This window comes from Lipotes vexillifer, unplaced genomic scaffold (assembly GCF_000442215.2).
Source record: "Lipotes vexillifer unplaced genomic scaffold, Lipotes_vexillifer_v1.1 scaffold1129, whole genome shotgun sequence".
NCBI lineage: Eukaryota > Metazoa > Chordata > Mammalia > Artiodactyla > Lipotidae > Lipotes > Lipotes vexillifer.
Window position 1 is genome coordinate 356,050 of NW_006789022.1, and position 17,109 is coordinate 373,158.

At 52.2% G+C, this 17,109-nt stretch overlaps 3 protein-coding genes across 4 annotated transcripts in view; 1 reads left to right on the forward strand and 2 right to left on the reverse strand.

The window, feature by feature from the left end:
- Nucleotides 1–3,067, reverse strand: part of ACTN3 (actinin alpha 3) — a 13,557-nt gene extending 10,490 nt beyond the window's left edge. Inside the window, exon 1 of one of the 2 annotated variants that reach the window (XM_007461933.1) lies at nucleotides 2,521–2,762. In XM_007461933.1, the coding sequence (XP_007461995.1) occupies nucleotides 2,521–2,670 (150 nt within the window). In that variant the 5' untranslated portion in view covers nucleotides 2,671–2,762. Of the gene's footprint in view, nucleotides 1–2,520; nucleotides 2,763–2,850 lie in introns of those variants that run through there. The other variant, XM_007461934.1, reaches the window with a different exon arrangement.
- Nucleotides 3,068–3,599: 532 nt separating this feature from the next.
- Nucleotides 3,600–9,340, forward strand: ZDHHC24 (zDHHC palmitoyltransferase 24). The gene is made up of 3 exons (XM_007461935.1): nucleotides 3,600–3,880; nucleotides 5,055–5,332; nucleotides 8,939–9,340. Exons 1-3 carry the CDS (start codon nucleotides 3,600–3,602, stop codon nucleotides 9,232–9,234), a joined length of 855 nt encoding a protein of 284 aa, XP_007461997.1. The 3' UTR covers nucleotides 9,235–9,340.
- Nucleotides 9,341–16,210: 6,870 nt separating this feature from the next.
- The window catches only part of BBS1 (Bardet-Biedl syndrome 1), a 16,437-nt gene continuing 15,538 nt past the window's right edge, over nucleotides 16,211–17,109 (reverse strand). The window contains exons 16-17 of the mRNA XM_007461936.1: nucleotides 16,522–16,608; nucleotides 16,211–16,297 (exon numbers count right to left, since the gene is read on the reverse strand). Coding sequence (XP_007461998.1) covers nucleotides 16,211–16,297; nucleotides 16,522–16,608 — 174 coding nt within the window. The remainder of the gene's footprint in view (nucleotides 16,298–16,521; nucleotides 16,609–17,109) is intronic.

The window sequence follows — 17,109 nt, forward strand, 5'->3', positions numbered from 1 at the left end:
TCTTTCCCTCCGCTGGGTAAGTGGGTGCTGGGTCGAGATAGGGCAGGAGGAAAGGCAGGACTGGGTGAGGCCTCCGTGGTGGAGGAAGGGGCATTTTTCATTTGACAAACATGACTTTTAGTGAGATTTGCTCCTTGCCCTAAAGGAACTCAGTCAGTCAAAGAGTCCTGTTGGTCTGAGGAGTGCTGGGAGAGACTAGTATTGGGGAGACTAGGGGAGGAGTTCTTCATATCAAGTTCTTCATATCAACCTCTTGGGGAAGGTTAATAATTGATCAGAACTGTGATGGAAGAGCAGGAGTTACTCAGGCAGGGAAGGGCAGGCAAGGGCATTCCAGGCAGGGGCAGCCACACGGGCAAGTGCTTGGCGATGAGAAACAGTTACTAGGTTTGCGGAGCTACAGCTATCTGGGCACTGCTCTGGGGGTGTTGGGGTATACACGGTGAGAGGCAGGCCGGAGGGGCGGCAGAGGCCAGGTCATGCACAATCTTGAGTGCTAAGCCAGGGAGTCTGAACTTGATCTTGAGGGCAACAAGGGAAGCTTTCAGGCACAGGACAGGGAGGGGCAGCACTGTGTTTTAGAAAGCTCATTCTGGTTGCAGAGGGGAGACAAATGGCTTCGCAGAGCAGAAGGGAGAAGTGAGGAGGTGCCGACTGAGACCAGGGTGAGGGAGGAAAGGTGTCAGTGAGTGGGACAGGGCAGGATGAAGTGGATGAGATGGAAACATTTGTCCTTGCTAGAAGATAAGCTCCGTGAGGCGGTGTCTTTAATTTTGTCCCCTGCTGAATTGCTGGCACCTAAAACAGTGGCTGGCACATACTAGGACCTCCCTAAGAAACAATGAATGAATGTTTGCAGTGAGGTTGAATAAAGAGGACTCGGTTATCAGGTGGGGGAGGCAGGAGTGCTTCAAGACATGGAGGAGAAGCAGGCATGGGGGTGGGACTAAAACTGAGCACAGAGATGTTCATTACATTGTAATAAACAATGTTAGATGAGAAACAACCGGAATGTCCAGCTCCAGGGGGTGCTGATGAATTTACAGAGCGTCTACTCTGTGCAATCATTGAATGAGTCAGTGAGGTGGGTGGCTGTAAGTTGGGTTGGAAGGATGCTCCTGATATTTTAAGTGATGAAAGCAGGTTACAGACTAGCCTGTATCTTATGAGGGGCATGTGGACCTGGATCTGGGAGAGGCCTGGGTGGGTGGGTGGTGGGGATAGGAGTTGTTGCAGAGCAGATGGCAGCTGGAGCCAGGGGCAGGGATGACATCACTGGGAGATTGCTGGACCCAAGGACCACAGCCCTGCTTGGAGACAGGTGCAGGAGGAGTCTGGGGGGAGGCGTGTCACCCCGGGCACCCTAGCCAAGTCAGCTGAGCCTCCCAGCCCCTGGGGTCATCTCCTATCAACTAACCCAGCAGAAATGCTCTGATTCTAAATTCTGGGATTCTCAGATCCTGCAAATTCCACCAAACACCCCTGTTCCCCTGCCCTTTCCTGGACTCATACACTGTTGGCAAGTGCTGAGCAGGGTCTAATGACGTCGTGGTACACTCCTACTGCTGTCCTGCCACACTCCCCAAAGTTTCCTCACTCCAGCCTGGATCATTTTCTCTTTTGGGTCCCCAGGTGTCCTGCCCCCTCCACTTGGGAAAGTCTGGGAGTGAAAATAGATCAGGGAGGGGAGGTCCGAGTGCCTTACAAGGCTGGGCCTGGGCAGCAGCTGCCCATGTGCCCCTCTCAGCTCTCCAAGGTGCTGTCTCAGCACGAAATGTCTATCTGGCCAAAGAGTCAGGTTACCTACCACAAAAGGGAACCCAGGGCTCCCCTCCTCCCCGACCTTGTGGGCTTTTTAGCAGATTCAGGGCCCCTGGGGTGAGGAGGGGTATCTTGGGAAAGAATGGGGGTGGGGCAAGCAATGGGCAAAGACCCTCAGGTTGCGGGGCGTCCTGTTTTCTGACAGCATATGATTTGGGTCCCATCTCAGCCCGTTTCCTCATTTGACAGTTGGGATAGAGTGACCACGGACACCACGCTGGAGAGAACATAGAGAGGGTGGGGAAGAGGTCTGTGACGGTTACCCCTTCCCCACACTCCCAAGTCCTCTAGCTGCCTGGCTGCAAGTCTGCAGGTGGGGTCTGGGAATATTTCACTAGAGACTGGGCTTGTGGAGACAAAGATCATTCTTCCCGACCCCACCCACACCCTGAACTTGGATCTCCCGGGCTTTGCCCAAACCATATTCCTTAGCAGAAGTGGAGCAGTGGGCCCAGGGGAATGAACCCTGTGGGGTGGGGACCCCTGAAACTCTTCTTGTCCTCCTAAACCCCTCGTGAGGGTCTCCAGCCCTCTCTTCGGGCCCTGGGGGACAGCAGAGGACTGATGGTCAGAGCCTGGGCGAGGAAGTGGCACTGAGGGTTAAGACAGGCTCTGCCCCTGACCTGCTGAGATGCCAAGGACAAACCGCCTGGCTTCTCAGGCCTCAGTTTTGCCATCAGGAAATGGGCTAGCACTCACTTTCCGCTGCTGCTTCTCCCAGGCCGGGTCCAGCAGGAGGTCGCGGTCCCAGTCCTCCTCCTGTTCCATGTACTCGCCGCCCCTGCCGCCGCCGCCCGCGAAGGGCCCCTCCCCGGTCCCCAGACCCTCGGGCTGCATAACCATCATCATCTCGCTCGGGCTCCTGGCTCCGCTCCGCTCGGCGCGCTCCAGAACATGGGGGCCGCGTTAAGTAGCACCCGGCCCAGCCCCGGATCGGATTCCTGCTAAATATGGGGGAGAAGGGAGGGGCCGGATGGGGGCGAGGCCACTCGGGTCGGGACCAGGCAGGTTGTCCTGAGGCTAGGAGACTGCAGAATTTGGGGGCACTGGGGTGTACCCCGTGGCGGAGATCCGGGGTTCGCGTTCCGGCTCCGCAGCTTGGGCGCTGTGTGACTCTTGGGAAAGCCACGGGCCCTCTCTGAGTCTGTTTCCTCACATGTACAACGAAGATGACGATAATAATAGTGGCTGCAGACTGCTCTAGAAGCTACCTTTTGGGCCTCGTGACCCTTTTCCTGCGCCGCGCTGGTGGGAAACAGGGAGCACTATTCCCATTTCACAGTCAGAAACACCGAGGCGCCGAGCTGTTTTGAATGTTTTCTGGCGTGATGAAGGGAGACACTAGAGCATGGGGAGAGGCTCCAAGCCAGCTGGATGGGCCGAAGCAGGGCTATTAATATCGGGGCGACTAGAGGGAGAGGGGGAAATGTGCTGAGCCGCGAAACACCGACAGCACCAAAGCTGCAACTCAATCCTCCCGGAGTGCGGGCCAGCGGGACCAGCGTGCGGAGCTTCTGCGGGAGGGGCGGGGCCTGCGCGGGTGGGCTGTCACCGCGCTGCCCTACCGGCTCTAGCGCCAACGGGATTCCAAGCATCTCTTTGGCTCGTTCGGCCGTTCAATCACATCTCCAAATCTGCGGGCCCTCCCCGTGAACCTCAACGCTCGCTCACCCCTTCAGAGCTTCTATTGGTCGTAACAGACGTCCGTTTGCCACTCTCCCCGCCCCAATACGGAAGCGGTGGGGTACCCAGGATCCGACCGCTAGTGGGTCCAGGCCATGGGGCAGCCCAGGGCTGTGGGGAACGCAGAGGCGGCGTCGGCGCGGCTTCCTCTTGTGCTCACCGCGCTGTGGGCCGCGGCCGTGGGCCTGGAGCTGGCCTACGTGCTGGTACTGGGTCCCGGGCCGCCCCCACTGGGACCCTTGGCCCGGACCTTGCAGCTTGCGCTGGCAACCTTTCAGCTGCTCAACCTACTGGGCAACGTGGGGCTCTTCCTGCGCTCGGACCCCAGCATCCGGGGTGTGATGCTGGCCGGCCGTGGTCTGGGCCAGGGCTGGGCGTGAGTGGGGCACGGGATCTGGCGGGGGGAGAAGCGGGAGCTTTGGGCAGGGGGAGGGCCTCAGGACCTGAAGATGTTAGAACCAGTTTACAGTAAGATCCGCTTGAACCAGACGGCAGAAGGAGTATCATTCATCCACTTACAAATATTTGAGTACCTACTACGTGCAAGGTACTATTCCAGGCACTGGAGGTACAATAAAACATATTCCTGATTTCAGGGAGGGGGCAGATGATAAACTTTAGGCGTAATAAATCAGAAAATAATGTAGAATGTTAGAAGGTGTTGGTGGTAAGGAAACAGAAAGAGCAGGATAAAGGAGACTCAAATTGCAGTTTGAAATAGGGTGGTCAAGGTAGGCCTCATTGAGAAGGTGGCATCTGAGCAAAGACTTGGAGGGGGGAGAGAGTTAGCCAGAGTCATCTGGGGGAAGAATGTTCCAGGCAGAGGGAACAGATGATGCAAAGACTCTGAGGCATTTGTGTGCCCAGCATATTCCAGGAACAGCAAGTGTGGCCAAAGTGGAGTGAGGGGGGAGAAGTCAGAGACATAAAGACCTTGTAAGACCTCGAAGACTTTGCTTTTTACTAGAAGTGAAATGGAGAGCCATTGGAGGGTTTTGAGCAGAGGAGGGACGTGACTTAGATTTTATTTACTTGATTTATTTTTTTCTTGGCCGTGCCAGGGATCGAACCCGGGCCCTCGTTAGTGAAAGCGCGGAGTCCTAAGCACTGGACCTCCAGGGAGTTCCCCTGACTTAGATTTTAAAAGGATCAGTCTGGCTGCTGGGGTGAGACTACACCAGTTGGGACAAAGGTGGAGTCAGGGAAGCCAGGCAAGAGGCTGTTGCAGTAATCCAGGGGGGAGCTCATGGTGACTTGGATGGAGGTGGTAACAGTGGAGGACAGGAGAAGTTTGCTTCCGAATGTTAGAGACCAGAGAAAGGCCTCAGGACTGGGGCTCTCAGAGCTGGGAGAGCCCTCAGACCTGCTGTGCCAGGAATGGCAGGGCCTGGGAAGTGGTGTTTAGCCTGCATTTACCTGTGAAGAGCATGAAGCTTAGAGAGGGCAGGGGCTGTGCCTGCTTCCCCAGGATGGGCTCAGGGGCTGACCGGGCATGAAATGGGGCACTCAGAGCTGCTGGGGGAACTGACCCTGTGGTTCCTTCCCTGCAGTTACTGCTACCAGTGCCAAAGCCAGGTGCCACCGCGCAGCGGGCATTGCTCTGCCTGCCGCATCTGCATCCTTCGCCGGGACCACCACTGCCGCCTGCTGGGCCGCTGCGTGGGCTTCCACAACTACCGGCCCTTCCTGTGTCTGCTGCTTCACGCCGCAGGCGTCCTGCTGCACGTCTCTGTGCTGCTGGGCCCTGCCCTGTCAGCCCTGCTGCGAGCCCACACACCCCTCCACACTGCCGCCCTCCTCCTGCTGCCCTGGCTCATGCTGCTCACAGGTGGGGGGCCAGGGAGGCCTCCACAGAGAGGCAGAGGCCCATTCTGGTAGGCGATGGGATTTCCGGCTGGTTCTCCAGGCAGCGCCCTGGGGACCTAGTCCCAATGTCAATTACGGGAGGTGAAGGGAGCCTGGTATTCACTTGGGTGTGTGGTCTGGTAAAATACAGGGCCTCAGCGTAGGTACAGAGTTCTGGCTGAGAGAATCAGGGGAGGAAAGACTAGTGGGATTTCACCGAGAGGGGGATGGGACGGTGAGAGAGCATTCTAAGTGGGGGGCATTCGGAGCTAGGGGAGCAGTGTGAACAAAGGCTTGGAGGTTGGGCACGGAGTAGTGAAGGCATTTGGTGGGAATTGTGAGAATTAAGGCTAGGGCAGTAAGTGAGGACTGGATGGTGGAGGGCCTTGAATGGAGTGTGAGGAGTTGGTCCTTACCTGACTGGGCAGTGGGGAGCCAGTGAAAGTTACAGGCAGGGGAAGGTCCAGTCTTTGGAAGTGGGGAGGGGATGTTTTGAATCAGGAGACTGATTGAGAGGCTGTGTTCTGGTTGACACTTTCTTCTGACACCACCCAAGGTAGAAACCCCACTGGTTTTTTTTTTAAAAACATAATAATAATTATTATATTTTTGAAGATGTTGGGGGTAGGAGTTTATTAATTAATTTATTTTATTTTTGCTGTGTTGGGTCTTCGTTTCTGTGCAAGGGCTTTCTCTAGTTGCGGCGAGCGACGGCCACTCTTCATCGTGGTGCGCGGGCCTCTCACTATCGCGGCCTCTCTTGTTGTGGAGCACATGCTCCAGACGCGCAGGCTCAGTAGTTGTGGCTCACGGACCTAGTTGCTCCGCGGCATGTGGGATCCTCCCAGACCAGGGCTCGAACCCGTGTCCCCTGCATTAGCAGGCAGATTCTCAACCACTGCGCCACCAGGGAAGCCCCCCACTGGTTTTTTATACTTTGTTCTCTGCCCCCGAAAATGCTTCGGGCTTTCTTTTCCCTGACTCCTTCCTCCTGACCTGTCCACGGTCCTCTCTGTAACCTTGTCCTGCAATTACTAAACTCCCTGACAACTCTGAATAGTGGCTCTGTCTCATCCTATCCAAGGCCAGCTCTGTCCCCAGGACCCCCTCTCTGCAGCCCAGGGGGCATCTTGGGAGGCCCAGTGGGGCTGTCAGGGTTTTCCTGTGCCCACACTGGCTTCCTGAGCAGCCCTCCTCTGCCCTCCTCATGACCCCCCTGCCTCCACTGAGACTCAAGCCCTCCAGCTGTTCCTGTCTGCACGCTCCCAACCCCCGGTCATCCACGGTCTCCCACTCGCTCCCCGCAGTCACTGAAGACTTGGGCTCCGGCCCCTCGTCTCCCTCTCAGCCCTGGGCCTTGCTGAAGGCATAGGTATCTGAAAGCGTGGGTGAATGGCCCCAGTCGCCCAGCTTCTTGACCTTCTCTTCCCCTCCTCCCTTCCCCTACTCCCACATCCCCACCCCAGTCGTGTCAGAATCCAAAATGTGTCCCCTCCCAGAGCACCCCATGTCACCCCTCTCTCTGCCCCCACCACCTCTCCTATCCATCTCTCACTCTGTGCTCCGTGACCCCCCTCCGGAGCTCCTGGCCCTCACCTTTCTGTCCATCAGCACCTTCCCCCTTCACCACCCCAGGTCCAGCGTCGCGCCCTCATTTCCACCAGCCTTCCGCAGCATCTCATCTCAAGACTTTTTGCTCCGTCTTCCTTCCGCTGTGCCTTCCTGGCTTCTCTGTGTCTGCCCTTGGCTGCAGAGAGCTGCCAGAGATGCCTGGTACTATGTGGCAGTCGGTGTCACGTCACGTTCATGGCTGCTGACCTCAACAGGCCCTCAGTGGTGCCTGGTTGCCCTGGTTTCTCATAAGCTTCCTCCCCCTAATGGCTGCAGCTCAGATCTTCCCACTTTCCTGTCCTCCAAGCCCCAACCTCTCCTGAAAATACATCACAGAGGAAATTAGATATCAGATGGCACGTCCAGAATTGGCTGTCCCGTCCTGGAGGCAGAACTCACTGCCCTGGCTTCTCCTGGTGCCTGACCCCTCCTCCCCGCTGGGAGCCCTCACACCGTGGGTCGCTTCTCCTCCTGCCACTCCAGGCTCCCTCCACTGGCTTCCTTCGGGTTTTCCCAGCTGGTACAAAGCCTCTCTTCACCCCACGTCCTCCTCTTCCAGCTCATGCCTTCTGGCTCTTCCATCAGCAGCCAAGTCAAAGGACTTGCCTGGGCTATAGGCTGCTTTTCCTTGCCTCCCACCCATTCCTCCACCTGCTCCAAACTGGCTTCTGCCCCCACCCGTCCTCCGAGACTGCCACAGTCCCCAGGCCTCTGTCTCCACAAAACCCAGAGGACCCTTCTGTGTTCTTTTCTTGCTTATGAGACCTTTCAGCCTCATAAAACGGCTGGCCTTCAGCCTCCTTAAAGGGCTCTACGCTTGATGTCCCCAATGGCTTGTACTTTGGGGTTTCCTCCTTCCTTCCTGGTTTCCCTATATCTGATCCCTAAGGACCTGGGTTTCCTGGCTGAGGTCGAGACACCATTCTCATCTCCCTACACACTCTGCCGGGTCTCGGAACTGCCCGGTTACCAACCACTCACAAATCTGCGTATCCAGCCTGGGCTTCTCTCCTGAGCTTCCAGAACTGTCCACTCACTTGTCTCGCAGGCACCTCTCCATCCTGCCTCAGGACCTTCACACAGAATGTGTTCTCCCCTCTTCACTTAGTAAACACCTCCTTAACCTTCAGGCATCACCCAAAATATCACTGTCAAAATAGATGAAGTTTATTTCCCCGAGCCTCTTAATAAGTTTCCATGTCATCTCCCCGCCAGTAGGCTCTCTTTTTTTATTGAAAAAACATTCACGTAACATGAGACTCATAATTTTAACCATTCTCAAGTGCACAGTTCAGTTGCATTTAGTATATTCGCCATGTTGTGCAGCCATCACCACTGTCTAATTCCAGACCATTTTCATCGCCCCCAGTACCCATTAAGCAGTCACTCCCTATTTCCCCCTAGTGCCCCCAGCCCCTGGCAACCACTAATCTTCTGTCTCTATGGATTTGTCTGTTTGGGACATTTCATATAAATGGCACCATACGATACATAACCTTTTGTGTCTGCCTTCTCTCGCTTGACATATTTCACGGCATCTTGTAGTTCATTAGTTCACCTGATACTTACTACCTTCTGTGGGTCAAGATGATGCAAGATGCTGTACTTTTCCATTGTCACACACATCACAGCTGTAATTAAGTAACTGAGACATGATCTCTTGAATGTCTGTCTGTGAGCTCCCTGAGGTCGGACATGCTACCTGCCATTCATCCTGGTATTCATGGGAGGTGCTCACAAGTTTGTGATGCATGAGTGAAAGTCTTATCTAGGGCAGGGGGCTGTGTCTGCCCTTTTCACCAGTATGTTCCCATCAGCCGGCATGGGTTGGCCAGGGAGCAACAACTCAGTGTTTGCTGAGCAGAGGAATGCGCCCTGCTTCGTGGTGGAGTAGGGGACGGGAGGAGGGCAGGAGCTGGGCTCTGGGACGGCTGGGGCCTGCTGCTTCTCCTTGACCCTCTCTGCTCTCTCCTTGCAGGCAGAGTGTCTCTGGCGCAGTTCGCGCTGGCCTTCGTGACCGACACGTGTGTGGCGGGTGCACTGTTGTGCGGGGCTGGACTGCTCTTCCATGGGATGTTGCTGCTGAGGGGCCAGACCACGTGGGAGTGGGCTCGGGGCCAGCACTCTTACGACCTGGGCCTCTCCCACAACCTGCAGGTGGCCCTGGGGCCCCGCTGGGTCCTTGTCTGGCTCTGGCCCTTCCTGGCCTCCCCGTTGCCGGGGGACGGCATCACCTTCCAGACCACAGCTGATGTGGGACTCATGGCTTCCTGACTCCAGGAAGAGCCTGAGCTGTACAAGAAGTGGGGAATAGGAGAGGGGACTCAGATAACTCATTTCAGGCCCACCCCCAGCCTCAGAAGGGGCGGCAGGCTGGTACGCTGGTACTTGATGCCTGCTTTCGGCAACTCCAGCCCCGCCCTTAGCCTTGCCCTTGCCCAGCTTGGACTCCTAGTGTCCAGGGCTTGGGCCCTGTGGCTCTGCCTCTATCAGTGGCCCCTGAGTACAGTGAAGGGTCTGGCAGGGGGCTGCTCGGACTGCCCATCTGCCCCTTTGCCAGGTTAATAAAGTGCCCACTTGGTTCTCTGACTCCCTCCGTCTCTGTGGGTTTCTGGACCTTCACTGTTGCCTGGGCTGCTGTTTTTGGTTCCTCTGATTGGCAGGCCTGGGAACCACAGAATGCCTGAGGGTGTGAGCAGCCAGGGCTCTGCCTCCTGCGGCCTTGGAGCTGGGGGTGGCCAGCAGCTTAAGGCAGAATGTAGTGTTCCAGGGTATGAGAGTCCAGAATTCTTTCCCAGGTTCAGTGCTTTATAGTTAGAAACATTTCACAGCAACAATTTCAGTGAACTTCTCTCCAGCTAACCTGGTGCACTGGGGCAGCAATTATGTGGGTGATAAAGCTCTGAGAGTTGATGTGGTAAGATCCCATGGTAGTAAATGGAGGAGTCCGGATTTGAACCCAGATCTTTGTGCTTTCTCCTTCACCCTTGAACAGCCAAAAAAATCAAGGCAGAGAAATCAGGTGGGGATGTTCAAGCATCTGTGCTGGCTGGATGGTGCTGAGACTGCTAAGCTCCTCCTCTCTGGACACTTCAGGAGCTACTTGTTAAACACTTTTATTTAAATATAGTAAATAGACATTTCCAGTTAAATGTGGCAGGTTTAAACATGTGAGTTTGTTTCCTCTTAAAATCTAAAATGATAGTAAAGAAATTAAAAATGATGTAAATTTACAAAGACAAAGAAAATAGGAGGGAGACAGCACTAGACCAAAGAGCCTGACAACATTCTGAAAGATGGAAAGTGGATAGAGGCTCATTTACTCTCTTAGAGAATTAGAAGTTGAAATTAAGCGTTCCCTTCTTGGAGGGGCCAAGAGGCAGCCCGAATGCCCCCAGGAGCCCTGGAGAGGTTCACCTTGGAAGGCAAGGTTTGGGGCTGACAGTAGGGCCGGGACTGATTCAAGGTCTCTATGAGAAGCAGCTAGGTTGCCCCGCCCCCCAGGACCCACCTGACCCCTCGCTACCCCGCTGGGGTGGAGGCGGGGGCTTTTCGAAGAAGGTTTGCATCTCAGGGGGCCCTAGGGAGGGTGGGGGTGAGAGACTGGACCAAAAATGGAGTTAAGTGAAACCTACAAGTGCTGCCGGGGGAGGGGGTAGTCCTTCAGTGACATGGCAGGCTTGCCGTCCAAGAACCCGCAGAGAAGCCCACCCTTCTGACAGGCCCCGCCCATGCCCACAAAGGTTTGAGCTGCTAAGACTTCTTTGTTTTTCTAAACAGCATGCTCTATTACTGTTTTTTAACTCTGTTAGGAACTTGGTGTACCTGTCACTTTGTGCCGTACATAAGCATTGGAAGACTTCTGTTTCCTTTACGGCTTTACCCCTCACTCTCCAGAATATCTTTTCTTGTTGTTTTTTTTAATAGTGAAAAGATACAAGGAAATATTTATAAAATAGGAACAACACCCTCCCCACCCCCATTTAAGAAATGGATACTATTTCCTTTGAGGTCCCTGCTGTGCCCCTCCCTGGTAGAGGAAACACTGCTGTCTTAATCATCCCCTTGCTTTTGCTCTGTGATTTTATTACATATGTTTGTACTGGTTTTGCATGTTTTTGAATTTTATAAACGGAGCCACACCATGTTTATTCTTCTGTGATTTGCTTTTTCCTTCAATATTATGTTTCTAAGATTTATCCAAATGTGTGTGGCTGTAGAGCACTCCTTTTCCTTGCTGTATAGTGATCCATTGAATATAGAATTTATTTTTCTCTCTTGTCCCACTGATCATTTTATCTACCCCTGTGTATGATCTCCTAAGATCTAATTGGCCCTTGCTCTTCCATATAAATTTTAGAATCAGCTTGTCAAGTTCCACCAGTAAACCCGCCCCTTGAAATTGTGAATGGAACCCAACTGAATCTATAGATCAGTTTGGGGAAAATCAACATCCACATGAAATTGAATTTTCCAGTTCGTGAACATGGTGTATCTCTCCATTTAATGTTTTCAATAAAGTTATGTATGTTTTCTCATAAAGATCATGCCTTTTTTGGTTAGATTTATTCTTATGTATTTGATATTGTGATGCTATCATTCATAGTTTATGAAAATAATTTTCTTATGTCCAACAAACCTAAAACATTTCCTTGAAAATTCTTCTCGGTTTTCTGTATTTATAATCATATCTATGAAAAGATAGTTTTGTTCTTCCTTTTTAATTTTTATATCTCTTATTTTTCTTTAGTTTTTTTTTTTTTTTTGGCTGTGCCACGCGGCTTACAGGATCTCAGTTCCCCGACCAGGGATTGAACCCAGGCCGTGGCAGTGAAAGCCCAGAATCCTAACCACTAGACCACCGGGGAACTATCTCTTATTTTTCTTGCCTCTCTCTCTGGGTGGAAGAAAGGGTGGCTTCCCTTGACTTGTTTCTCACAATAGAGGGAATGATTTCCATATTTCACCATAAAATATGTTTGCTGTGTTTTTTTATTTAATAGATGACTTTTGTTAGGCTGAGAAAGTTCCCTTCTATTCCAAGTATGTTGAGTTTTGATTCTTTTACTTTCATTCTCTGCCTCTTAAGAATGGCCTGTAGATGGATTGTTTAAATCTTTGTCTTCTAATAACTGAAGCACAGTCCATTCTTTTTGGCCACGCCACACAGCACGTGGGATCTTAGTTCCCTGACCAGGGATCAAACCTGTGCCCCTTGCAGTGGAAGCACAGTCTTAACCATTGAACTGCCAGCCAGAGAAGTCCCAGCAGTTAGTCATTTTTATCTATTGTAATTAACGTCCTTGGATATATTTCTACTCCTTTATTTTGTGCTGTTGTCCTATCTTGGCTAGTGTTTTACTCTTTTATTTTTTTGCTGGGTGTAGAATTCTAGGCTAATAGTTATTTCCTGTCAATATACTGAAAATATTATTCTGTCTTCTGGTGTCTATTGTTGCTGTAAGTCAGCTGTCATCTATTTCATTGTTTTGTTGTTACTGTTCCTTTGAAGATACTTTCTGTCTCCAACTGCTTTTAAGATTTTTTTGTCTTTGGTATTCTACATTTTACTGTGATGTGTCCAAGTGTGGTTTTCTTTGTATTTATCTAAATGGGATTCCTTAGGTTTCTTGATTCTATGAATTGATGTCTTTCATCAGTTCTAGCACAGAGTCTTAGCCACTGGACCACCAGGGAAGTCCCCCTCCTTGTCTCTTAATAGCTCCTATTTTCTCTGTTTCTGGCATTCTGAATAATTTCCACAAATCTATCTTCCAATTAAGTCTTTCATCAACTGCTAAACCAATCTATTGAAGTTTTTTTGGTTTTTGTTTGTTTTTAGTGGTTGTACCAACTCGAGTTTTGTGTCAAATGTTTTATTTTTCATTTCTAGAGGTTCTGTTTGATTCTTTTTCAAGTTTGCCTGCTCATTTTATATACTCTTGCTGTCTTACATTTTAAGTTTTTTTTTAAATAATTTTTTTCTTATTTTTTATTTATTTGTTTGCTTATTTATTTATTTATGGCTGCGTTGGGTCTTTGTTGCTGCCCACGGGCTTTCTCTAGCTGCGGCGAGTGGGGGCTACTCTTCATTGCAGCGTGTGGGCTTCTCATTGCAATGGCTTCTCTTGTTGCGGAGCACGGGCTCTAGGTGTGCGGGCTTCGGTAGTTGTGGCTCACGGGTTCTAGAGTGCAGGCTCAGTAGTTGTGGCACATGGGCTTAGTTGCTCTGCAGCATGTGGGATCTTCCCGGATCAGGGCTTGAACCCATGTCCCCTGCATTGGCAGGCAGATTCCTAACCATTATTTCACCAGGGAAGCCCAAGTGTTTTTTTCAAATTATTACTATTTGGCCATGCCGTGAAGCATGCGGGATCTTAGTTCCCTGACCAAAAATGGAAGAATTATGAAAAAAGACATGGGGTCCAGGAATTAGGGAATCTAGCCCAGAACATGGCAAACAGAATTCCCAGGAGAAGTGCTTGCTGCAGTTCTAGAGAGCCAACAGCATTCACTTAGGCAGGGAATGAACAGAAGTGTACAGAAGAAAGAGGAACCATCAGACTGGGAGGAGGAAGAATTAGCAATCGGTGTAATATAGAAAACTAAGCAAATGAAAAAACAGGGCAATTATTAACTCCATGAAAAATAAGTACACAAAAAAGGTAATTTAATTATAGCCCAATTCTTGGCTCTGTAATAAGTAGATAACTTTCACATAGTAATCCAAACAGTGAGTATGAATTTACCTAAAAACTGGGGAGAAAAGGAGAGGGCAGGGTGCTCCCACAAGAGAGCTATAAGCCTCATCTATTACGATAGGGAGCCAAGAAATAATGTCTAAGCATAAACATATTTAAAGAATAGCTAAGAGAACTGTAGCATGGGAGCAGTACTGGGGAATGGGGAGAGGCTTGCAGGATCTTAGTTCCCTGACAAGGGATTGAACACGGGCCGCTGCAGTGAAAGCACGAGTCCTAACTGCTAGACCGCCAGGAAATTCCTGAGAGGCTGTTTTCTTGTAACAAACTGCCTAATTCTATAGTACTAAGTAGATACATGTTTTTAGATACTTAAAAAAAAAAAAAGGCGGCACCACTCTCCTCATCCTTAGTGTACAGTTTCTTGGAGCTCTAACTGGTGAGGGCACTGGGTATCATGCACAGTTTCTTGCTTTGTATTGCTTTATTTACACTGCCCAGACCAGTGTAATTCACATATTTTTTAATAATAGGTACATTGTATTATATCATATAAATTCACATTAGGTTGGGCTTAGGAATAGTTTCTCCACTTTCATCATCATGAATAACTATGAGTTGAACCCAGCTCAGACTTCTTTGTTCCGAGTTCACACAGTTCATCACTTCACTGGGGTGAAAGGGATTGTGAGGTCATCTGGCCCAGCCCCAGTGACACAGCTCCAGTGACAAGGGGCCCAATACCTGCTAGGGCAGGCCCTTCCATCTCTGATAAGCTCTCTCAGAAGACTTCAGGTTAAGCTGAAATCTCTCTGACTGACAGCAACATTCGCTCTACCTGTCTTTCCATTGCCAGACGAAACCTCCTGCTTATTCCAGCTGTGCCTCAGTCAGCTTGATCTAGAAAGTCTAGACCACCCTGATCCAATTGGTTTGTTTGCGAGTGGCTGGACTCTGCAGAGAGGAGGGGGATGGGGCTCTTTCTCTGGTCCAGTCCACTTACTTCTCTTAACCTGGCCCCAGAATGCATTTCCTGGGGAGAGGGGGTGACTGTAGGCTGTCCCTCACTGTCTCTGGCACAGAGGCTGTTGCCCAGCAGAATCAATCAGCTTGGGGCCCTTGGTCTCAAGAGCAAAAGCTCTGCACTTACTCCTGTCAAGTACCCCCTTTCTGGAGTTGACTCCTTGTTTCCTCTAGAGGGGCTGCCAACTCTAGGATGTTAGACCTAAATCTGGTCAAACTGCCTCATTTTACGCTTGGGGAAACTGAAACACACAGGGATTTGGGTACTTCCCACAAGCCTGAGCTGTCTGCCACATGCTAGCCTGTACCTGGTCAGACAGAAGACATAGGTCCTTCCTCAGGCAGTAGGGTTCCTGGCTCACAAATGGCTCAGGGCGGCCCTGGTAGCGCTAACTCAAAAGAAGGCTGTGAGGCGGGCCAGGCAGACTAGCCAGGGGGCTCCAGGAAGCACCAAGGGCCCAGACTGTGGGTCTCTGATGCTTAAGATCTAAACATGTACCTTCATTCAATCTTCAACCTGACTCAACACCTATGGTCCATGCCTTTCCAGTGAATCTCACACTATGGCCACTGCCCAGTGAACTTGCCACTCACCTGACCGATCTGGGCTCCGGGGCATAGGAGAGCATCTTGACTGGCAGTTCTAGGCTTCTGCCTCCCAAACCCCCTCCCCAGGACCCCAGAGACGCCCCTCCTGTGTGCCGCGGCCCCACCTCTGCTCTGTCTAGCTGAGCCTTCCTCTCCTGGGATGTTTTCTGGGCACGAGCATCCAAGTCAGGAGCAGCAGCTGTGTGGTCTTCAGAAGCCTGGTGGGGGGCTGGGGCCACTAGCTCCTGCACGGCACTCTCTGCCTCCCCGCAGCAGCTTCTCCCTTGGTGATCTTCATGGAGCATCACAGGCCTGAGACCTTGGCTGAGCCCAAGACTTCCTGTGGGAAGGCAGCTATTCCTGGGGCCCCCTGACTAGAAAGAGGGGCCCCCTGCTGAGCTTACACAGGGAGATCAGAGCATGTGTTCTGCCTGCAAGCTGAGCTGGGAGGAGCCAAGCCTCTGGAACCCCAGGGAGCAACAGGGGGCTCAGTCTCACCCAAGAAAAGCCTCTGATTGTCTCAGGCAAGGCCCCAGCCAATTCTGCAGCAGCAGCAGAGTGACATGCCTAAGGGAAGCGGCAGATGAGGAGGCTGGGCCTATGCCCTCATCTCACCTTGAGCACTTCAGAACTCTGCCTTCAGACCTGGGAGTGGCTTCTGGGGAAAAGTGGGGAGAAGTGAGAGCCCAAAGGGCCAATGCCTGGGTTTCCCTGAGGAGGACGGAGCCCAACCTCCTGGGGACTCACTGACCTGCTGCTACAGGTCACCCAGTGGTCAGGGTGGTGAGAAAGGGACACGAGGAGAGGAGAGGGAGGCTGTCGCTCAGCACACTGCTGCACTGGAGTGGGCCTGGGGCCGTGGACTCTGCCCGGCTCAGTGGAAGGGGCTGGAACTCCCTGGTCCTGATTCCACAGGGGCTTTAACATGGGCTCAGGCGTCAGGCAGCTGCCAGCCCCTCACTCACAGGCATGTTGATATGGGCGCTGAGCAGGGGTGCGCTCTGGCCTTCTCGGAGCACCAGCACCTATGGAGAAGGCGCCCCAGCATTCCCCCTTTACCCTTCTGCTCCTGCAAAGGCCAAGCACGGTCTGGTCTGCACTGGCCCTAGTGCAGGGCTCTGTCAAAGGGGAGGGGGAGGCTGGGAGGCCTCTACTGGGCAGACACCCACCCCATCCTGGCAGCCACCCGGGGGCCTTGTCCGCACTCACTCACACTGACCTCCCCAACTAGTACCAACGGGCAACCTACCTTGATAATGTCTGAGATGCCCTTGTCACTAAGACTCTCCACAAAGGTCTCCAGGGGGTAGTTGAGCCCTGGCACCAGCAAGGGGACCTAAGTTTGGGGACAAAGAGGTAAGGAAGTCAGCCCTCACGCCTAGACGGTGTTTGGTAGATTCCAAAGCACTCTCATACCTGTTGTCCCAGCTGAACTTCAGTGTGCCCTGGCAGGGTGGGCAGGATGACAAGCCAGTCTGAGGAGGATGTGGGCTCAGTGCGGGGAGTGAATGCTGCAGGGCTGCATGTATGTCCCTAATTAAAGCTAAACCTTTTTTTTTTTTTTTTTTCCTTTTGGCCACACCGCACAGCAGGCGGGATCTTAGTTCCCCGACTAGGGATCGAACCCGTGCCCCCTGTAGGGGAAACGTGGAGTCTTACCCATTGGGCCACCAGAGAAGTCCCTAAACCTAAACCTCCAACCAAGTCCAGGGCTATTTCTTTCACATCCCAAAGTCTTTCTCAGCTTCTGGTCCTTCCAACTTAGGGTCAAACCCAGACCTGGGGGGAAACAAGGCTCTTCACTCTGGAAGAGTCTCCGTGGGGCTCCCATTCCTGC